The sequence below is a fragment of the Oryzias latipes genome, chromosome 2 (assembly GCF_002234675.1).
Source record: "Oryzias latipes chromosome 2, ASM223467v1".
Taxonomy (NCBI): Eukaryota; Metazoa; Chordata; class Actinopteri; order Beloniformes; family Adrianichthyidae; genus Oryzias; species Oryzias latipes.
In genome coordinates this window covers 12,217,667-12,242,002 of record NC_019860.2, presented here as the reverse complement: position 1 = coordinate 12,242,002, position 24,336 = coordinate 12,217,667, and the positions used below count along the sequence as shown (strand labels likewise).

General features: G+C 44.2%; 1 protein-coding gene across 1 annotated transcript in view; it reads left to right on the top strand.

Annotated features, from left to right (window-relative positions):
- Positions 1–24,336, top strand: part of LOC105356030 (NACHT, LRR and PYD domains-containing protein 3-like) — a 43,799-nt gene that overhangs the window by 14,412 nt on the left and 5,051 nt on the right. The window contains exons 7-8 of the mRNA XM_023964696.1: positions 4,977–5,150; positions 16,838–17,011. Of these exons, the coding sequence (XP_023820464.1) occupies positions 4,977–5,150; positions 16,838–17,011 (348 nt within the window). The remainder of the gene's footprint in view (positions 1–4,976; positions 5,151–16,837; positions 17,012–24,336) is intronic.

Here is a 24,336-nt window from a genome sequence, read left to right as displayed (position 1 = left end):
AGCTGAAGTTCACACCTTCCTGACAGAGCACGGATCACCCCATGCCACCATGTTTGAGAACACGGACTGGCTTGCAAAGCTTTGCTATCTGGCAGATATATTCAGGAAACTGAATGAACTGAACATGTCCCTACAGGGCAAGGACACTGGCATCGTGAACCTGTATGACAAGGTGGGTGGTTTCCTGAAGAAAGCAGAGATGTGGAAAAGGGCATGTGATCAGGAGGATTTCACCTGCTTTCCTCAATTGGATGTGTTTCTCTCAAAAGAGGATGTGGGGACAGCTCCGGTGAAGTTAGTCATAGTGGGACATTTGGCTAACTTGATCAGTGGTTTTCACTCCTACTTTCCTGACATGGATGAGAAATCTGTGCAGCTGGATTGGGTGATAAACCCATTTTTCTTGTCTGAAGCAAACAGAAGCAAACTTCCTGTCACTCATCAGGAAAAACTGATGGAAGTAGCATCTGACCGTGGTCTGCAAATGAAGTTTGGTGCATCCACTCTCACGCAGTTTTGGCTGTGTGTGAGGCAGGAGCACCCTGAGCTGGGACAGAAAGCTTTGGAGCAGCTGCTACGCTTTGCATCCACATATTTATGTGAGGCCTCCTTCTCAGCAATGATGCTGATCAAAACGAAGCAAAGAAACAGACTGTGCCTGGAGAAGAGCTTGATCACTGCAGTTGCCTCCTTGCCACCAAGAATGAAAAAGATCCTCAGTGAGGTGCAAGCTCATATTTCTCATTGAAATGTATTGAGTACATGTTTTTCCTGTTCATAAATCACTGCCTGTTACATGATGTTCAATTCAAGTCAAATGTTCAATGCAAAGTGATTCAAATGCAATCTTCTTTTTTTTTTATCCTAAAAGAGTTAACGTTAATTATTATTTGTGAGCAAATCTTTATTTATTAAGTTAATTTATTTTGTAAACTAAATATTATTTATTTATAATTAAGTTATAGATTTATTTCTGTGAACAGATTTTTGTTATTCATGTATATTTTTTATTTTATTTATTATTAGCAGCATTTTGCACATTTGAGTTTTGACTGGTTTTATGCCTTCTGGTGGTCAACGTCTTCTGTTTTTCGTTTTTGTTTGTACATGCAATGTTTGCCATATGAATGTTTTTGTCAGGTTCACTGTTGTTTGGCTTGAATAAATCTGACTTTACAGCACTGTACCTCTTTTTTCTTCCAAAAATGTTTTGCCCGTGTCAGGGGGTACTTGACTAAAAATATATTTCTAAGGGGGTACATCACTGAAGAAAGTTTGAGAACCACTGGGTTATTTTATAAGAACTTCTAGCAGCCTGCTAACAACTAATTGTTTTTGAAATTTCTTTTAGTTAAAACATGTTAAAAGTAAGTTCTAAGCAATATGGTACTTATAGCGGATGGTGATAATAATAATAATACTAGAATACCTACATTTTTTGGATAACAATACTATCAGTGATGGCAGCTTCATATTCTTTCCACACATCACGGTGGTGAATGTTTAAAAAGGTCATAAGACTTGTGGTAATAATGTGATGGGTCGCCCTGGCCCGGTTTGTGAAGCAATCTTCCCTCTGCGGAGCAATATGTATAATGGATGTAACCAAAATTGTAATTAGTCCCCCAAACTTCATTATAGTAGGTGTGGTTGGGGGAGCAATCAGTTAAATATTCTGTGATTACTAGCTAGCCTGGCAATAAGCTTGTCCAAAGTTAAATGTTTTAAGTCTAACTTTGAATGTAGAAACTGTGTCAGCCTCTCTTGCATGAGCTGGGAGCTTATTCCATAAAACAGGGGCTTGGTGGCTAAGGGGCTCTACCTCCAACTGTACTTTTAACTATTTAACTACTATTAAAATCCCCTACAATTATAATTTTATCAGAATCTAAAACAGTAGTTAAAATAAAACTTCTGAGTATGGGCCTGGAGGGAGATAAATAGTTATGAATAAAACTGCTTTTTGAATCTTTCTGTTTCGGGTGATTTATAGAGAATGTGATGTTTTCAAACGAGTAATAAACGTGTTTAACTTTTGTGTTAAGAAGTAAGCTAGACTGTGATATTACTGCTAAACCACATTCTTTTTTGAAATCCTGGATTTCTGATAGTTATAACTGGTGGGCTTGCTTCATTCAGCCTAACATAGTCAACCTGTTGTAGCCAAGTTTTTGTTGAGGCTAATAGATTCAGTTTATCATTTATAAACTAATTGACTAAGAGGGACTTTGAGGAAATTGATCTAATGTTTAAGAAACCACATTTAATCAAATCATAATTATGCTTGTTATTGAGAGTACTAGTATGTAGTCATTTTGGGTTTCTGTGACTCATTCCATTTACTTGCCTTTCAGCACATAAGTTAAAGCTAGGACCTGCTTGACTATCCCTGCATTGGGTTTGTACCAGTGCTAAAGGAAGCTCAGAAGAGAGTTAACAGTGCTGCTCTGTGCTTGGGTCCTGTCCCTGGGTTATCAGGTTGCACGACTAATGCTAGCAGAAATGTTCCTATAGAAAGGAGAGCGGCTTCGTCCAGCGTTGGATAGATGCCATCTTTCTGCATGATACCTGGATTTCCCCAAAATGCTCTCCAATTGTCTACATTCCAATAGCATTTTCTGGGCACCATGTAGCTATCCAGATGTTAAGTGATGAGAAGCAAGTGGACATTTCATCACTAGCCGCGGTTACATGGGCAGAATATCTTGATCGGATCAATGGTCGGGTTAAAATTCACCCGTGCACATGGGATCAGAAAACCTTTTTCCGATTAGAAGAAATGTTCACATGCGTCACACTTTCGGTCGGAATAAATCATTTGGGCATGCGCAGTAGTGTCGAAAATACCGGAAGGAAAATGTGTCCCGTTGTAAACAAACCTTTGCTGTCACATGTATTTATGCAGCAGCTCGGTAAAAGAGGCAATCTTCCAAACGGGCTTTTATTAATGTTATGAATATTATGAAGTGCCCGTTCGCTCATCATTTTATATTTAATCCGTGTGGTCAGTGCTTTTTTTGTGGAAGAACGGAGCTGCAGAAGAACCCAGTGTTAGGAGAGGCTAACAACATTAGCCTTTTGATGGACACAAAATCGAGGACCATGCGGGAAACGCTGCAATCTGCAGCTTGGCTGCACGTAAATGTCTGGGAATAACATCAGCCTTTATTTTGTCGGCGCACAACTGGAAACACAATTCCATGTGATCTTTCGAACAGTTTCTAAGGACTGAGCGGCATTTCTGCCCTGAAAAGCTCACACACTGCTCCAAAGCCGCTGTAAGCTGGCGGCTCGAGCTCTGCTCTGTCCTCGTGATTCCAGCAGCCGCTAACCCAGAGCGGCGGTTCGGCTCGCAGTCCGAATTCTCACACATAACAAAACGCACACGTAACAAAGCACCCTCCCCTCAAACACATTAATTAATCCGGCTGCTCTGCTCAGAGAGGCTCACCCGAACGCAGAGCTCGGGTGCCGGGTCCAGACGTCAGTGGAAACGCATCCTCCCCGCATCTCCCTCGTGAGGGATGAAAGAGAGGGGAGAGCCAGCGGGGCGAGAGCGGAGCTGCGCTTTTCACAGGGCATCCGCAGAGCAGCTGGTCGGTCCCGTATGAGCTCCAAAGCTTTCTCTCAGCGAAACACCATCTATGCGTGACGTAAACCAGAGCAGTAGTGATACACAATCGGAATGAGCCGTTTACATGCTCCACAATCGGATAAACGATCGGTATAACCCACCTATCTCGATCGGAAAGAAATTTTGATCCGAACGAGTCTGACCGGGGCAGAGTATTCCGAACGGCGCATTTACATGACGCATTTTCTTTCCGATCAGGCGTTCATTTCTGATTACTTTTACCCATGTAAACGCGGCTACTGACTATGTTCAACAGGGGACCAGAGAAGATTACAGTGTCTGAGATCGACTTAGCAAGTTTGCACACCAATTTTACGTTTAGTTTGAGAATTTCTGATTATCTCCATTAGGCAACCAGAGGCCTGCGTGAATCACGACTCAAACCTAGACTTGGCATCACTGGAAATTGTAACAGAGAGGATAATCAGCAGAAATCAGTGCTGGGAATAAGACCATAATGGCTGTTGCGATTAGCCCTCTACATACCCTATTAATTTATGATAACGAACATCTCGTCTGGCTTTGTCCTTTATATAAAAGGTCTAATGTAATAGCTGTGGTTTTGTGGGCTTGTTTGCGTTATTCCTGTAAAGACCTATGTATGCACACATACACCTTGACATACACTGAGAGCAATGTTAAGATGCGTTTTCAGCTGAGTTCAAATAATATGTTCATGCAAGTAAACAGTTTTTTGTATTTTTGTTTTTTATATTTGAGAACATGACAATAGTTATGGATTAAAAACAAGTTCAACGTGATTAAAAAAACATGGTAATTTTTCTGTAATTAAATTATCGCGATTAATGAAATAATTTGACACTCCTAATCAAAACAATCTGATTAAATTTAAAATCTCTGTATGGTACCAGACACTTTAGAAAAGGCAACACATGAAAAATCAAATCCTGACAAATGTTTTCAGTCATGCAAAATACAGAATTATTTCTAATTTAAAGTTCTTTTTCTGAATCTTTCATAACTGTTTCATGTTTTCCTCATCTGTTAAATTTATTTTGTTGTGATGATTTATATGTTTGTTTTTTCTACACAGTTGTAATAGGTTTCTATATTCTCCACACTTATACAGTATAATTGTTATCATCAATTAATAGTAAATTAAACATTTATTTCATTTTCTTCTGCTGACAAACTCTCATGTTGTGACTGAGAAGCTTGATAACGTTCTACTTTAAAATTTTTAAACAGAAACCACTGAGCTGTTTGCTAACCTATAGGTTTTTCTGGTTCAGTGCTGATGCTGAAAGCTTCTGAGTCCAAACCAAGCTGGAACTCCAGCTGCCATGACTGATCCTGAACACCCTTTTCTTTCTGCTTTCAGATTGAAGAACTGCAGTTTGTCAGAAACCAGCTGTGAAACTCTGGGCAGAGCTTTGGAGTCAAACCCGTCCAGTCTGACAGGACTGGACCTGAGCAGTAACAACCTGAAGGATTTGGGATTTCTTCATCTATGTGGATTTCTGAAGATACCAGGCTGCAGACTGCAGACTCTCAGGTCAGTAAAAAGCTTAACTCGTTGTTAAGAACTTTGTTTCGCTGGAAGATTTTCTAAAACAGTCTAATTTTACTGCTGCAAAGCCAGATTACATCATGTAGTCAGTGCAGCTGTCTTATGAATTTCTCAAAAGGCTTTCCTTCCTTCATGTTCTTTTTTAATGTGGAAAAAGAGATACAGAAAAAGTGACAGATTGGACTAATTAAACTACATTGAAGTTGTATCTGTATATTCATATCAGTCAAAATCTTTTCAGTTAGGCACGCATTTCTTTTTCTTTTGAGGTTTGTGTCAAAAAATAAGGCTTCCTCAGAAGCGTTGCTAGAGGTTGAGCAGGAAGTAGGATTGTCAGAAGTGCAGCTGCAACATTCCCTCCAGATGACAGAGCATCAGTGACAGTGTTGGGCTTCTAATGATAACAGGAAGTCTCAGTTTCTCTGAGGTTCCTCACATAAAAACAAAACAATTTGCACTGGAAGAGCTGACACCAGAAGGTAAGTGTTGAAGCAGCAGCTCTCAGAAAACAGACTTGTGTCTTTGTCTTCACACAATTCCAGGAAAAACACATGCACAAAGATTAAGCTGTGTTTGTGCTGAGGGTAGCAGCAGATGAAAGAGCCTCTTTGTAGACACTTAAGACTTTGGAAAAAAAAACGTTTCAAATTTGTTTGTTTTTGTAACCTTTGAGCAAAAGACTTAAGAAAAGAAAAGGGATGAATCCTCATCTTTCTACAAAACATGGAGAGGATCTGTTGGGGTTACTGCTGCAGTAAGCAGGATGCTGGTATTTATGACGGTCGGACGGATTATTAATTTCTAACTATTTTCATTATGTATATTTTTACAAAGTGTTGCTTATGTCTTTTTTGTGTGTTTAAGGTAGATGGATTTTTTTTTTTGTTCAGCACTTTGATGTGTTTAGGGGGAGCCGGTTTAGCTCGTGCTGGTTTGCGGCCCCTTCTGTCCGTGAAACCAGGGTTCGAATCCAGGCTGCTCCCTGTTCCCTTCTCTACTTCTGTGTGCCGGTCCCAAGCCCAGTTTAATTGAGAGGGTTGCATCAGGAAGGGCAATCCGGCTTAAAACATTGCCAAGTTAACCATGCGACTAGTCCTCGAAAGTGAGGATGATGCGCTGTAACGACCCCTAATGGGACAAGCCGAATGGGAAAGAAGACTTTGATGTGTTTTGAATTGGAAAAGATCCTGTTGCACAAAAGTAGAATTAAGACATCCGGGATAAATGACTGAGCTGAGCTCAATGAATCCAAAACATGTGCGTCCAGGCTTAATTGGTTGCACAAAGACCAAGCCAGGATGAGCAGACACGGATTCATCAAGCCAGCTGTAACCAATCCTGGATAGGTGCGCGCTCACGGCTCACTCAAACAGACCCCTCCACAGATCACAGATAAACTGATTTACCATGGCAACTAGAGCCGCGTACCTTTCCCCGTCGGAAGCACAAATCCTCATGGAGACATACGAGGAGGTAAAAGATATAATTAAGAAGAAAGGCAACACCGCCACAGTGATAAAGCACACTCAAGATTTTTTTAAATTAAATTACCAGCCAATTAATTTTATGAAAATGTAACTTTTCATTTCAACCAGAAAATGTTATGTTTGTTAATCTTACGTGAATGAATCATGTCGATCGTACATAAAAATAATCCATTTAAAAGTTACTAATTTCAATCATGTTGATCCAACATGATACCGTTGAATTGGATACATTAGTAATCGCTAGGAATTGTGGGATTCCATTTTCTTTGTCTATCTGGGCAGATTGGGGTCTAAGTGTGAGTTTTTGTCCATGGGTTTTATTGTCTAGCTGTTTTACTCTGTATTAACGAGTGATTTAAACTGATATGTTTTATTTCTTTTCTGCACCATGATAGAGTGTGGGAGAGAATGATGACCAAACCCCTTGTGCGGTAAACTGTTCATGTAACTTAAAACAGAATTTGCATTATTTGAACTCCTGTCTTGTCATGTGGGACATTACTGCGCATTTCATGTCTTTGATGTGAAAATTAAAAGACCCATTGGTTGAAACTTTGGAAAACCTTATCATTGTCAGATGTATAAATAAAATTAAAGCAAAAAATTAATTAATATCAACATAAATTGTGTTAGGTAGTCATTCAAATTTAAGTTGAATAAACTTAATTTAATGAGGTGTGACCAATTGGAGTGATTCAATTAAGCTGGATCAACTTTTATCTTTTTTTTTTTTTTTTTTTTAACTTGTCCTGTCCAACAGCTAGGCAAACAGATGAGAGCTGAGGGCCTCTTGTGTTGGACATATTTTATTTTAACAAGAGGGGTTATTCATCTTCAGACAAACCAAAGGTATGTCTGAATAAACCCCTTTTGTAATTGAGGCCAAAATTTATTAATTTCAATCATGTTTGAAAATCTTTGGTGTTGGACCGGACGGAAAAGGAAAGAGGGGAAGAAGAGAGAGGGGGGGGTAGGAGGGTGATAATAGGAGGGGAAGGGGGGTAAGACCATGAAGCAGCATAGAGCAGACAGGTTTACTGGTTGTTTATCGTTACGGTACGGTTCAAATGTAGTACAAAAAGGGCGGGGCCTGTTCACACACACTCAAATATTATCAACACACCTGCTAGCCGCAAAAATGTCCACATGTCAACATGCACACAAAACAGATAGTGTTCACGAACGCATACCTATGCCTTTAAACCAACTAGTGTGAAATCTTTCATTCATTCAATCATGCAAACTATTAGTGCAAAGGTGAGCTAACACCTGTGCTCAGGTGAGTGTTTATGTTCTTCTAAAATGGATGGTGGAATGTGAAAAGAAGTAGGAGGAGCGCCCAGCCACCCCCACACCCATACCCCCGCCGCAGCAGCAGCGGCAGCCGGAATTCCCCCAATGCCACACGGGAACAGGCAGGGAACAACCGCCCCCCGGGCGACCAAGACCGCCACCCAGGCCAGGGCCAGCAGGACCGCCGCGAGGCCCCCAGAGCCAGAGAGCAGGGAGGCGCAGAGGGAAAGAGAGCGCCGCCCCAGCCCAGCCAGGAAAGCAGCCCCCCGCCGCGCCGGAAGAGCCCAACGCAGGGCCCCACCGGAGAGGGACGCCCACAGCCCCAGACGAGCACCCCACCACCACCCAGGAGTTCCGGGCATCCCCCCGCCCCGACCCCAGGTACGAGCCAGGACCCCCCAAGGGAGACCCGCTCCGCACTCCAGGCAGCCACCCACCCGGCCCACGGTTGGTCCAGGTAGGAGCAAGGCAGGGGCCCGCCGCCCCCGCCCAGGAGGGGGGAACCCCGGGGAAAAAAGGGCGGCCCACAAGGGATGTTATAAATATGGCCCGACCAGGCTCGGCCATGTTGGAAGTTTGGCGGGGCCCAGCGCCCAGGGGCAAGGACCAGGACCCACCCCCCAGGGACACAAACACCCCCGGCTCAGGTGTAATATGAACCCCCCCACCGTGCGGAGAGAGCACCGCCGGGCCCAGGGAGCCGGCACCCAAGGGACACGGCCGCCATCGCCAAGGGGCCCGCACCCCCCACCAGGGAAGGGGTAGGGGACAGATGGACCCAGGTCCCACCTTCCTTGTAAAATGTGTGTGCGTGTATGGGTGTTTGAGAGGGTGTTTGTGTGCATGTGTGTGTGTTTATGTTTGAATGTATATATTGAAGGGGGAGGGGTGTGTGTACTAAGGGGGGTGCAGTTAAAATTGGCGAGTAGGGCACTAAGGGGACATCTCCTGATTACTCACAGTGATGTCCCCTCACCCTCCACACCAAGGGGCCCTAAATGTCTAAGGTGCGGTTAAAATTGGCAGGTAGGGTGCCAGGAGGACATCTGCTGCTTGCTTGCAGTGATGTCCAAGCACCCCCCCTACCAAGGGCCCTACATGTCTAAGGTGCAAATAAAACCGAAAGAGGGGGGGCCCACTCCATACGGCAACCATAGGAGGGGGGCCACTCCCAAGTAGCCCCCCCCCAAGGCGCATCGCAGGCTAGACCCCCCACCCCCTCACCCTAATATGAGGTTATATAAGGAAGGGGGTAAGTTGGGGACAGCTGGTAGACTGTCCCCCGGTGGTCAAACAGCCGTCCCCCAGCCCACCCCCAGCAAAGGGGCCAGGGCCACCCAGCCCAGGGGCCCACCCCCGGAGGCGCCGACACCCCAGGCCCGGCACCACCCACCCCACACAGAGAGAGAGGAGCCAGAAAGCGTCGCCCCCCCCCGGAGCAAGCCCAGGCCCCCACCCCCAGACGCCGGCCCTAGAAGAGCTCTGGTCAGGCCTCGACGGGACCGAGGAGGCCAACCGGCCGAGGCAACCACTGATTGCCTCAGCGGAGACCCCGACCCGCTAGCCCCCCCGACCCGTACTAATTATGGGCCCCCCCTCCCCCCCCAGAACGCCCCCCCACAGGACAGGGCCGACAAGCCCCCCACCCCACCCCACCCCAGACCCCGCAGCCGAAGCGGGTGACACCCAGAGCGACCGGGGGCCCCGAGAGGGTTGTCCCGTCCCGCCCCAGAGCCAGGGAAGGGCCGATCCCAGCCCCAGGTGCAGATGGGCAGCCCATCCGGCGCCGCTGGGCCCCCCCCACCCGAGCAGGGCCCCCCGCCAACCCCCCCCAACACAGGCAAAGGGACCACCCCCCCAAGCCAAGCCAGACCACCACCCCACCCCCCCACCACGCACCCCCACACCCAAGCCCAGAGGGCCACGCAGCGCCCCAGCCCGCCCCACCCAGGCACCGGACCCGACCCCCCGACCAACGGAGCCCCCCACCGCCCCCGCAAGGCACCGGAAGCCCCAACCCCCACCCCATACCACGGCAGAAGGGCAAGGAGCAGCGACGACCAAGCCCCCCACCCCCTAAGTCATGGAGTCAACCACAGGAGACCAGAGAGACTGAATTCTTTCAAAGTTACTTGAGCTTTGGGCTGACATTTTTTCCAAGCTGATATGATCAAACAGCAGATTTCTGTGTTGACTTATGTTTATATTTTTCTTGTTTTTCCAATTTATTAAAATAGTTTTTTTGGCAATACAAAGAGTTATGAAAATGATAGATGCTAATCCTTCTTCTATATCGATGGCACTCATGTCACCAAGCACACAAAGTGACGGTGAGGCAGTGATTGAAACCTTAAGCCAGACTGATAAATCGGCACATACCTGCTGCCAGAGAGCCTGGACAGGAGTGCAGAACCACAGTGCGTGCATGTAGCTGTCGGGTAGATTATTATCACAGTGCTCGCAAATGTCTGAGTTACTGAGACCCATCTTGAACATCCTCTGTCCAGTGTAGTAAATTCTGTGAAGAGTTTTGAGATGGATTAGCTGCAGATTTGGACTTTTTGTCAGTTTAAAGGTGTTTAGACAAAGTTCTGACCAGAAGCTTTCATCTGTGCTGATGCTCAAATCTGCATCCCATTTTTTTGTTGGAAGGGCAATATTGTTATCTAAATTACATAAAAGTTTGTATATTTTGGAGAGAGTTCTATACATTGAAAAATTAATCAGAGTGGTAACTACATCTGGTAGCTTTAAATCGTCGTCTTTAATTTTATACTTTTTAGTAATACTTGATTTAAGTTGCTGATATTCCAAGAAGTTATTTATTCCATGTTTGTCCTGAAGTTCCTGGGGGGTTATGAATCTTCTATCAATAATTACGTGCTCTAGTTGTTTTATGCCCCCTGCTTGCCAAGCTGGGAAGTGAATCATTTTTTTGTTAATAAGGATGTCCGGGTTGTTCCAGATGGGTGTCATTTTGCACGGTTGAATTGATGATTTTGATATTTTGAGAAATTCCCACCAGGCTGTTAAGGTGGCATTTATATTAATGCTTTTGAAACAATCCTGTTTTTTAACTGTTTGGCTAATAAATGGTAGCTGTGACAGGTTGATCTTTCCACATAACGCCTGTTCCAAGTCTAACCATGAGTTGGTTTCTGGATTATTTTTTAACCATTTTAAGATGTATTGTAATCTATTTGCAAGAAAGTATTTGTGGAAGTTAGGTAATTCTAATCCTCCACAGTTTTTTGCAGATTTTAAAGTTTTTAGACTAATTCTTGCAGGTTTGTTGTTCCATAGAAAGCTTGATATGGATGAGTCTAATGTTTTGAACCATTTTAATGGTGGTTGTGTGGGAATCATTGAGAAGAGATAATTAACCTTGGGTAAGATTTTCATTTTAACCGTGGCTACCTTGCCCATAAGGGACAAAGGCAGGTTGGTCCAGCGTGTTAGATCGTCCTGTATGCTTTTCAGTAATGGGGTGTGGTTTAGCTGCACCAGTTCTGATAGTTTGGGGGAAAAGTAGATACCCAGATATTTGATATTTCCTGTTTTAACTGGAATTGTGAGTCTTTGTTCCATATTCCTGTTGAGTGGTAATAAAACAGACTTATTCCAATTAATGGAATAGTCTGATATGGAGGAGAATTCATTTATGATCATTGCTGTTTCATTTACAGAATGTAAATTCCTTAAAAACAGTAATATGTCATCTGCATAAAGACTAATTTTATGATGGCTGTGTTTGGTTTTTATTCCTATAATGCTCTCATTCTGTCTTATTGCTGCAGCTAAAGGCTCAATGAATATAGCAAAAAGAGAAGGAGAGAGTGGGCAGCCCTGTCTGGTTCCTCTTCCAAGAAAAAACCTGTTTGAAGTCTGTTTATTAGTTCTAACTGATGCATTGGGGTTGTGATATAATATTTTGATCCAATTGATGAATGCTTCTCCAAAACCAAACTTCTGGAGGGCAGCAATAAGGAACTTCCAATTAACTCTGTCAAAGGCTTTTTCAGCATCCAGCGATAGTACCGTCATTTCCTGGTTTTTAATGGTGGCAAAGTCTATTATATTAACTAGTCTACGGACATTATCATCCGAGTGTCTGCCTTTGATGAATCCAGTCTGGTCGAAGTGAATTATGTGAGGAGTGATTTTTTCTATTCTCTGTGCTAGTGCTTTGCAGATAATTTTTACATCTGCATTGATTAGAGAAATAGGGCGATAGCTTGAAGGACTAGTGGGATCTTTGTCTGGTTTTAGAAGAAGAATTATGTTGGCTGAGTTCATGTTAGGTGGCATTGATTGGCTCTCATTAATAGATGTGACAGTTTTATAAAATGTTGGTGCCAGTTGTTCCCAGAATTCTTTATAAAACTCAGCAGGAAAGCCGTCAGGCCCTGGTGCTTTACCATTGGGCATAAGTAACAGAGCTTCATGAAGTTCAGACGGCGAGAGCGGAGAATCTAAGTTTGTGATTTGATCCTCATTTAGCCTGGGTAGGTTTACATTATTAAGAAATGAGTCAATACTTTGCTCTGACGGATTGATCTGCGGTGTGTACAGGTTTTTATAAAAGTTTTCAAATGCGTTATTAATTTTGACCGGGTCATGGGTGACATTTCCTGTTTGGTCCATAATAGAGGTGATTGATGATTTTTCTCTGTTAATTTTAAGCTGATTAGCCAGAAATTTGCCAGATTTATTAGAGTTTTCAAATCTTTCAAGTCGTAGCCTTTGTATTTGAAATTGTGTTTGTTTATTAATGATGTCATTTAACTGCAGCTTTAAATTTTTCAGATCTCTCAGAATGTGCTCCTGTGCAGAAGCAGCATAAGCAGTCTCCAGGGTTTTGATTTTATTTTCTAATTCTAATAAATCTGCTTTCTCTTTGCGGTTTTTGTGCGTTGAATAAGAAATGATTTTCCCTCTCATGACTGCCTTTGCTGCTTCCCAAAGAACGCACGGTGGGATGTCTGGAGTATTGTTGAAGTCTAAGAAGGTTGCCCACTCTTTTTTAAAGAATTCAAGAAATTCCTGGTCCTTTAACAGAGACGTATTAAACCTCCAGGTTGTACCAGAGGGTGTGGATTTTTCCCTAGAAATGTTTACAGAGACTGGTGCATGATCACTGATAATAATTGGATGGATATTGGAGCTTTGAATATTTTTTAAAAGAGAGTTACTGATTAATAAATAGTCTAAACGGGAGTGTGAATAGTGAACTGGAGAAAAAAAGGTGAACCCTTTAGTGTTTGGGTGACATGAGCGCCACGCGTCGCAGAGACCCAGATCATTCATGTACTGCTTGAGAATACTTGCAGATCGCCATGTACGCTGATTTGCTGCTGTGCTGAGTCTGTCAAGTTCAGGGTCCAAAACAAGGTTGAAGTCTCCTCCTATAATGATTGTGGAGTCAGAGTGGACTGAGAGTGAGGTGAAGAATCTGTGAAAGAAGGAAGAGTCGTCAACATTAGGACCATAAACACTCACTATACAATAGTCCTTATTCTGAATGGATATATTAATGATTACAAATCTGCCTTCTGGGTCAGTAACTGTATCCTTATGAGTAAAATTAAGATTTTTATTAATTAAAACAGCAACTCCTCGTTGTTTGGAGTTGTAACTGGCAGAGTATATAACTGGAAATTGTAAGCAGCACATAAGGTGATCCAAAGAATTTGATAAATGGGTCTCCTGCAGTAGAGCTATATCTGCTTTTAGACCATCCAGGTGATTTAACACTTTCAGTCTCTTTGGCTCAGAGCCAAGTCCACGCACATTCCAGCTAACGATGTTAAGACTGTTCATAACTGCTCTGACTGAAAAGGTGTAGAGTTAAGTAGTGCTTGTGTACCAGTCCGTGTGCGCGTGCCCGTATTGAGAAGCGCTGTGCGCGTGAACGTTTTCTGGCTATGTGAGCTGCGTGTCGCGTGCGTCCTATGAGAGCCTGTGTGAGGTGATTGCAGTATGTCGGCGTGTGTGTGCGGGATCGCATGTGCACGCCCCTGTGTGCGCTTGTGTGTGCGCGCGCCCGTTCCGTGCATAAATAAATACTTACCGAGGATGAGTTGCTTCCAGGTGATTTACATATAATGAGGGGGGAGAGGGGGGGGGGAGAGTAAAGGAAAGAAAAAAAGAGATAGAATGGAAAACGAAAACAACAACAAAACAACAATAGAAACATCAGTGGGACTGAGGTGACGAAAAAAAAAAAAGACTGTTTTCCTGAGATCGAGGTGTGGATTATTGATGATCCTGTTTTCCATTCATTGAGGTAAATTTAGCGGGTTTCTTCTGGGCAGCGCAGATGTTCTCAGCGCGGATCTGAAAGCCTTCAGCACAGCCAGGGGGTGATCTCCGGGTCCCGGAACAGCCGGCCGTCCACGTAAAGTTTGTCAACGGCCACAATCGCTCTCGAACCAGCAGCAAGATGCTTCCTCCTCAGCGGGAACAGGATCTTCCTTCTACGGAGGATTTCTGCCGGGAACTGGTCATTAACGCTGTAATGCGTGCCTCTCAGTTCCCGTCCGCGGCCCTTCACCAACTCCTTCTGTTTGAAATGTTCGAATTTAGCCACAATAGGACGCGGGCGCTGGTGGTCGGACCTTCTTCCTCCGAGGCGGTGAACCCTGTGGAAGGAGATCTTCTGCACCTCCTCCTTGGGGAGCTTCAGGTGGACCTGTAAAAAGGATCTAACGGTGGCCTCGGGGTCTTCTCCTGCCTCCTCTGGAACCCCCGCGACCACTAGATTGTCCCTCATGCTCCTCGACTGAAGATCCAGGAGGGTTTCCTTTATGGATCGGTTCTCCTCGGAGAGACGGGCGGTGTCATTGCCCAGGGTCTTCACGGTCTCTCTGAGGGCCTGGTTCTCCGCTGCAAGCTCCCGCACCTGCTGCTGGCTGAATTCCAGAGACTCCCGCAGACCTTGAAATTCTCTATGGAGGATCTCCAGCAAATTGAGGCGGCCATCAAAGCTGGAGAGCTTTTTGTCAATCGACAACTTTTATCTTTTGAGAGTGAGCAACAATATTAATTTAAAGTTGGGTCCAACTGCAGTATTTAGATTGAATCAACTTAAATTTATTAGTTTGAACCTAAGTACATTAAGTAGGACCAATATGATTCATTTTTGTTCAAGTAACGCTATCTAATCATGTGGAAATCATTTCCATAATTTTTTTATGTTCATTCAAAGTGAACATTTTTTGAGTGTAGTTTACCTGCTTTGTTTTATCCTTATTCAAAAAAGGAACATAATGTTACACATTGTGTTTTCATATTTTAATGGAATGTGTATTATTTTGTATGACAGAGTACTAGGGCCCCACTGAGGAAAAAGGATAAAGTCATAAATTTATGAGACTGGTTCTTTCTGCAGAAAAGCAACATATTCTTTTTACAGTTTTGATATTCATGACAATGTGATACTTCATATTCTGGCACATCAGCATGTCTTCGTTTATGAAACCATACTGAGGTACAATTTCACGAAATGCCCCACATCTGTCATTTTAACAACTATCCTCCTTTAAAACAACTGGTTACAATATTATGACTTGTCTTTTTTTCCCCTCTGTGATATTCTATCATTTTACATATAGCCTTATAGTCTATGGGAAACTGTAAATTATCTAATGATAGCAACATCATCTAAAACTCATTATTTATCCAAAATGATTGAAATTAATGATCACAAACGTTTAAATAATGACAGTGGGTCTAGTTATATGTGATAACAATGTATAGTGAGCAGTGAAATAACTATTGGTTTCCATTTGTGGCGACTGCTGACTGACGTTAGGGATGAGATTAAATCGATCCTGGAATTTAGCCTGGTCTGGAGCAGGCTAGCTCCACAGAATAAATCTCCATGGTAATTTATACCATAACATATCCTCCTGCCCCCTATCCAGCTTTAGTGCAACCGGATTGGGGATCAATTGAGCCAGGATCACCAAGATATCCTGGCTTAATCCCTTATCCTACTTTTGTGCAACAGGCCCCAGATATTTTGAAGCTGTTGATTTAACAGCAATGCATTACCTGTAATACTGGAAGTTGTAGTTCTTGCACAGTTTACAGATTGATCTTTAGAAATAGTAATTATTTAACTCTTTGTTAAATAATAACAAATAAATGAACAAAATAAATTTGATAATAATAATAATAATTATTGTTATTATTATTGTAGGCCAGAACGTCAATCACGGTATTAAAGATGACCAATTGCCAGTGTGCAGTCATTCGTTTGTTGCTGTAGGACAATATTACTTTGTCCAAGTTGTCCTTGTTGATCCTTATTGTTGGCATTTCGATTCCACCAACAAGGATTATGCTTGGTTTCTGGTCCTCTCTTTTGCTGATTTCAGCATTTTTGTGCATAGTGCCCATGAGCACATTTTGTTTTCCCTTTTTAGGGCAGTAAGACACCAGGGCTGTGGTGTCTGTGAAGGCAAACACGGAAAATGGAATAGCCCTGTTCTTGATTACTGGCAGCTCGGCAGGGAGTTCAGGCCTGCTCTTTCGGACAGTGCCGACCATTGTTAGCTTTCTCTTTAGAAGCTCCTTACCCAAATTGTAGTTCGTGTAAAAATTGTCACAGTTTATGTTGTGGCCCCTGAGACCCTGTGCCACGTCGAGCACAACCCTTGTGCTCTGATTCTTTTCTGGGGCTCCTCCAACCGGCTTTCCAGTGTAAACCTGCATGTCCAGTGCATACCTGGTGTTTGCATCACTTGGTGCCCATATTTTTATCCCATATTTAGCTGGTTTGGAAAGCATTTATTGCCATGTATGGTCAGCAACCTCTGAATGCCACAAGCCTTTCATCCACTTTGATATATTCACACCATTCACACACATTTTACTGTCTGCTTTCAGGTTGAAGAACTGTAGATTATCAGAGATAAGCTGTAAAGCTCTGGGTTTAACTCTGATGTCCAACCCGTCCAATCTGAGAGAATTGCACCTGAGCCACAACAACCTGCAGGATTCAGGAATTCGTCATCTGCTTGGTTTTCTAGAGAGTCCAGGCTGCAGACTGCAGACTTTGAGGTCAGTAATAAAGCTGAACTAATTGAAGAATGAGAAGAATGTTTAAGGTGAAGAACGTGCTGATCTTTTCACTAGAGATCTTCTGCTACCTACTCAGATGTCAGATGTCAGTACTTGCGTCTTTATTTATATCTATACATATAATCAACTGCCTCTTATGATAGACATTTCAAAAAACTCTTTAAATATTAAAAACAAACATTTTACTAAATATTGAAGCATCTGGTTACACAAAGTATTGACAAAAACTTGAAACTAATATCTCTATTACTAGTATCTTTACACAGATTTAGATATATTTGTTCTTTTTTTTTCTTTGGTTTTGATCATTGTTGCTTAAAGAATATAAAATACAAAGACTGTTATAAAAATTTGGAATATCATATCAGTTCCATGGAAAAAGTTTTTTTTCAGCTCATTTCAGTCTGTTCTGTTATGAGTGAAAGTTATAGTGTTTTATGAATGTGTTTTAAATCTTCTGTTAATGGGCTGATTATTTTAAACGTGTTTTGGAGACTTCTAGTGGTCGCGCCAGGTACTGTTGTTCAACACATTTATTTAAATAATCTTTATTGAATATGGAGTCCTATACTGTTCATAATTAAATAAATAAATATTTAATTAAATAAATAAATATAACCTCATGCAAATACACAATCAACCAATAAATCTCTCATAAATATATAAAAAGATCATGAAATTGGGAAAAACCTGCACACAGATTTTCAATTAGCCATTATATCATTCAATATATTTCATTTTGCTTTAATAACCTGTTCATTATTTTAAAACATTTTAAAATATTCATTTTAATCATGTGGAATATTATTATAATTCTACGCCTCTTTTCAGAACCTTGGATTTCAAAATCAATATTTTCCAAAGTAGCTTTGTTTTTATTTCATGATGCTGTTTTTCAGAATGGCGTATTTAGTTCATGAAGAGCTTTTTCAGGAGAATGTACGGTGGCCCAGAAGGGTCACAACACAACACATTAACTTTATACACAACACACTAACTTTACACACAACACATTAACTTTTCACACAACACATTAACTTTATACACAACACACTAACTTTACACACAACACACTAACTTTACACACAACACACTAACTTTACACACAACACATTAACTTAACACACAACACATTAACTTAACACACAACACATTAACTCACAACACATTAACTCACAACACAACACATTAACTCACAACACAACACATTAACTCACAACATAACACATTAACTCACAACACAACACAATAACTCACAACACAACACATTAACTCACAACACAACACAATAACTCACAACACAACACATTAACTCACAACACAACACATTAACTCATGGCCCAGAAGGGTCACAACACAACACATTAGCTTACCTCACAACACATTAACTCACAATGGAAGTAAAGCAGCAATTGAAGTGCTTTTATTCTGAAATTTCTACTGGGCTGAGCAGCTAACTACCTAACAGAAAGTAATGTCACAGTGAGCTGTGGAGGGAGCTGCACGCGTGCTCCTCTCCTCTCCTTTTTTCCGCTCTGTCCTGTCACACAGGCACGTGCAGTCCCCAACACACACCCACACACAGGACGGAGCGGAAAAAAGGAGAGGAGAGGAGCGCGCGTGCAGCGACAGAGGGGGGTGTCAGAGCGGAGGGAGGAGTGTGTGTTCATATTGTGTGTGTTTAGAGGAAGGAGAACCGTAGTAAAGACAAAGTTTCTGGCAACGCTGCTGCTAGCTTCTCTTGTAGCAATAACATGCTCCCTCTGCAGTTCCCTCCTCACCTGATGTTCTGTGATGTGGTGGGGGGCACATTCTGCAGGTGGAGGGTGCGGTTCACATGTAGAGGACATGGGAAGAGAGAGATCATGGCTGATTAATGATGAAGCAGCAGCCTGAGCACCCGGGCCCTCCTCTGGCTAAGGGATGAGAACATGCAGTGGGAAGGGCACTGTGATGGGTGTACGTAGCATTTTAGAACGTAACTCCTGCAATAAACGAGGGAACTTTGTAATTTTGAAAAGGTAAAGCAGATATATGCTTAGCTGCATCAGAAGACTTAGAAATGTGCTTTTCCTTATTACTGGATGAGAAACAGAAGTGCAGCTGCGCAAACTGTGAGATGCGTGATGAGCTCAAAGTCTCTGCGGAATTATGATGGGAGAAGATCCATTATTTTATTTTATTTTTTATTTTTTTATGTATTAGTATATTTTTCCTGAAATTTTGTCTGTGAAAATCATAGTGTTATTTGGTCATTGTTTTATGTCATAAATAATATTATTTATTTCAAGAAAAGGATCATGGGGGAGCCGGTTTGGCTCGTGCTGCTTTGCGGCACCTTCCGTCCGTGAAACCAGGGTTCGACTCCGGGCTGCTCCCTGTTCCCTTCTCTACCTCTGTGCCGGTCCCAAGCCCGGTTGCTTTGAGAAGGTTGCGTCAGGAAGGGCATCCGGCATAAAACATTGCCAAGTTTACCATGCGACTTGTTCACTGTGGCGACCCCTGATGGGAAAAGCCGAAAGAGAAAGAAGATTTCATGAATGAATGAAACTTTATTCATGTAGTACTTTACAACCTTGAAGGTACCAAATAGATCTAAAATAGGAACAAGAGTTTTAAACTATAAACTCTAGAATATTCTGTTTTAGAATATAATTTTCAATCCAAATGTTTTCATCTACATTCCATGTTATATTATTCTCACTCCACACATCTGCTTCTGGTCCGGCCCTTCTATTGAATTTTAGAACCCAATGAGGCCCCCAAGTTAAAAAAATTGCCCACCCCTGCTCTATGCAGACAGGAGTGCTTGCAGCTGCAAGGGTGCTACTTCACTGGTTTTAGGCTATTTCATACACCATGATATCACAGTTTTTTATAGTTTAATCAGTCAGAGCTAAACTAATGAATTCTTATCTTTAGAAAATCATAGTTTTCTTTTTTTCCCCTAACCCTGAGCTTGTGCTCCCTTTGAATTGCTGTCCCAGGCAGCTGCCTGTTCTGCCCGTGCCTAAAATTGCTACTTACCATACCATATGGGGCAGTCTGACTTCCTGACGTCCAGGTTTAACAATTCTGGCACAATATGGTGGAACATCGTCGTTCATGAACAGAAAGTTGGGGTGTGTGGAGGAATTGGTAATTGATCACTTCTGTAATGAGTTTGATAAATGTGTGTAAATTCTTTGTTGCTTTGACTACAATGCTTGAAATAAATCAATAAAAAAAAAATCAAATCAAATCAAAATGATTGGTTCAATGTGAATGTGTAGTAACTGGCCATCTACAATAAACAAATCATTTTTTGCGCTAACTGGCAATGCCTGCCCAGACTGTTTCAAAGGGTTTGTTGTCATATGTACATTATAGAAATGGGTAATGGTAGGACAAAGTCAAGAAAATGTATCTGGAGAGTTTTCGGATTTGTTAAGTTGCTGCCAGTTGCTATGAGATCCTCAAAGTTAGACAAAAACAGAAGATTAATGATAGTCCTACTCAACGATAGTTTCTTGCTTATTCCGGGGACTTCCTGAACAGTGAAGAATTAAGGATCCCACCATCGAGATGGCAGGCTGAGCAGATGATGTATTAAAAGAAGTGGAATTCCCCCCACAAGCAGTGGGCTGCGCATCTCCTGAAACGGGTGACAACAACTCTGCAAACACCCATGACATTCCTGAGTAGTAGTAGCGAACAAGAAGAACACAGCAGAAACTTGAAGAGAGGGACAAACTCCTAGGGCTAGAAATGGATTATGCCATGAAGCATTAGAGACTCGATAAGGAGAAGATAGATTGTGACGATGATACAAAGATTTGGCAATTTAGGAACCGCAGTGAAGTTAGTTTTAGGTTGGATATTCAACAGACATTTGGCCCAGATGTCCAAATAAACGAGTGCATGGTATAATGAAAATATTTGTTGAACTCTATTATAATCTAAATGATTTGTTTAATGAAATAACATAAAATAAAACATTTCCTTAGGTTGTGATTAAATGAAGAAGAAAGTTTTTTTTTTTTTTTACAAGAAAAATTTGATATTTTTTTCCAAAAGCTTCTAAATCATGTGATATAGGGAGTCCAAGTATCTCCCAAATTGTGATTTTGATGTATCAACATCAGACAGACCAACTTTGTTTGCAATGATAAATACCACATCTTTCATATGATTTTTTATGCCGAAATACTTATGGTTTACATATTTTTTTTCAATATCATCCTATTGATTTGATTTAAACAGCCAAATTCTATCCCGAATTGTGGCACGGACATACCAACAACAGACACACTACATTTTTTGCAGTTATAGATTATACATATCTCAAATTAATTATTTATATTAAAGTACTGAAGGTTTAGCATATTGATTCTAGCAATTTTTTTTAATGTCCTGTCCAACAGCTAGGCAGACAGATGAGAGCTGAGGGCTTCTTTGTGTTGGACATATTTTACTTTAACAAGAGGGGTTATTAATCTTCAGACAAACCAAAGGTATGTCTGAATAAACCCCTTTTGTAATTGAGGCCAAACTTTATTAATTTCAATCATGTTTGAAAATCTTTGGTGTTGGACCGGACGGAAAAGGAAAGAGGGGAAGAAGAGAGAGGGACGTTAGAGGGAGTGGGGGGTAGGAGGGTGATAATAGGAGGGGAAGGGGGGTAAGACCATGAAGCAGCATAAAACAACAAGTTTACTGGTTGTTAATCATTATGGTAAGGTTCAAATGTATTACAAAAAGGGCGGGGCCTATCCACACACACACTCAAATGTTATAATCACACCTGCTAGCTGCAAAAATGTCCACCTGTCGACATGTACACAAAACAGATAGTGTTCACACGCATACTTATGCCTTAAAACCATTCAATCATGCAAACTGTTGTCGTGCAAAGGTGAGCTAACACCTGTGCTCAGGTGAGTGTTTATGTTCTTCTAAAATGGATGGTGGAACGTGACAAGAAGGAGGGAGAGTGCCCAGCCATCCCCACCCCAAGACCCCCACCGCAGCAGCAGCGGCAGCCGGAATCCCCCCAACGCCACACGGGAACCGGCAGGGAACAACCGCCGCCCGGGCGACCAAGCCCGCCACCCAGGCCAGGGCCAGCAGGACCGCCGCAAGGCCCCCAGAGCCAGAGAGCAAGGAGGCACGGAGGGAAAGAGAGCGCCGCCCCAGCCCAACCAGGAGAGCAGCCCCCCCGCCACGCCGGGAGCGCCCAACGCAGGGCCCCACCGGAGAAGGACGCCCACAGCCCCAGACGAGCACCCCACCACCACCCAGGAGTTCCAGGCATCCCCCCGCCCCTACCCCAGGTCCGAGCCAGGACCCCCCAAGGGAGACCCGCTCCGCACTACAGGCAGCCACCCGCCCGGCCCACGGTTGGTCCAGTGAGGAGCAAGGCAGGGGCCTGCCGCCCCCGCCCAGGAGGGGTAACCCCGGGGAACAAAGAGGGCGCACAAGGGGTGTTGTAAATATGGCCCGACCAGGCTCGGCCACAGTTGGAAATTTGGCGCGGCCCAGCGCTCAGGAGCAGGGACCAGAACCCAGCCCCCAGGGACACGAACACCCCCGGCTCAGATGTAATGTGAACCCCCCCACAGCGCGGAGAGAGCACCGCCGGGCCCAGGAAGCCGGCACCCCGGGGACACAGCCGCCATTGCAAAGGGGCCCGTACCCCCCACCAGGGAAGAGGTAGGGGACAGATGGTCCTAGGTCCCACCTTCCTTGCAAAATGTGTGTATGTGTGTTTGAGAGGGTGTGTGTGTGCATGTGTGTGTGTTTATGTTGGGATGTATATATTGAGGGGGGAGGGGTGTGTGTACTAAGGGCGGTGCAGTTAAAATTGGCGGGTAGGACACTAAGGGGACATCTCCTGATTACTCACAGTGACGTCCCCTCACCCTCCCCACCAAGGGGCCCTAAATGTCTAAGGTGCGGTTAAAATTGGCGGATAGGGTGCTAGGAGGACATCTGCTGCTTGCTGGCAGTGATGTCCAAGCACCCCCCCTACCAAGGGCCCTACATGTCTAAGGTGCAAATAAAACCGAAAGAGGGGGGGCCCACTCCATACGGCAACCATAGAAGGGGGGGCACTGCCTAGTAACCCCCCCCCCCCCCAAGGCCCATCGCAGGCTAAGCCCCCCACCCCCTCACCCTAATATGAGGTTATATGAGGAAGGGGGTAAGTTGGGGACAGCTGGTAGACTGTCCCCCGGTGGTCAAACAGCTGTCCCCCGCCCCCCCCCAGCAAGGGGGCCAGGCCCACCCAGCCCAGGGGCCCCACCCCCGGAGGCGCCGACACCCCAGGCCCAGCACCACCCACCCCACACAGAGAGAGAGGAGCCAGAAAGCGTCACCACCCCCCCCACCCCCCCCCGGAGCAAGCCCAGGCCCCCACCCCCAAACGCCAGCCCTAGAAGAGCTCTGGTCAGGCCTCGACGGGACCGAGGCAGCCAACCGGCCGAGGAAACCTCAGCAGAAACCCCGACCCGTCAACCCCCCCTGCCTCGTACCAATATTGCCCCCCCCCTCCCCCAGAATGCCCCCCCACAGGACAGGGCCGACAAGACCCCACCCCCACCCCCACCCCAGACCCCGCAGCCGAAGCGGATGACACCCAGAGCGACCGGGGGCCCCAAGAGGGCTGTCCCGTCCCGCCCCAGAGCCAGGGAAGGGCCGATCCCAGCCCGACACCCCCCCCCCCCCCGAGCAGGGGGGGGGGGGGGGGGGTGTCCCTTTGCTGTTTGCACAGGCAAAGGGACCACCCCCCCAAGCCAATTCAGACCACCACCCCACCCCCCCACCACGCACCCCCACACCCAAGCCCAGAGGACCACGCAGCACCCCAGCCCGCCCCACCCAGGCGCCGGACCCGACCCCCCGACCAACAGAGCCCCCACCACCCCCCGCCAGGCACCGGAGGCCCCGACCCCCACCCCGGCCCACGGCAGAAGGGCAAGGAGCAACGACGACCAGGCCCCCCCACCCCCTAAGTCATGGAGTTAGCAATGGGAGACCAGAGAGACCGAATTCTTTCAAAGTTACTTGAACCTTGGGCTGACATTTTTTCCAAGCTGATATGATCAAGCAGCAGATTTCTGTGTTGACTTATATTTATATTTTTCTTGCTTTTCCAATTTATTAAAAAGTTTTTTTAGCAATGCAAAGAGTTATGAAAATGATAGAGCCTAATCCTCCTTCTACATCGATGGCACTCATGTCACCAAGCACACCAAGCACACAAAGTGACGGTGAAGCTGTAATTGAAACCTTAAGCCAGACTGATAGATCGGCACATACCTGCT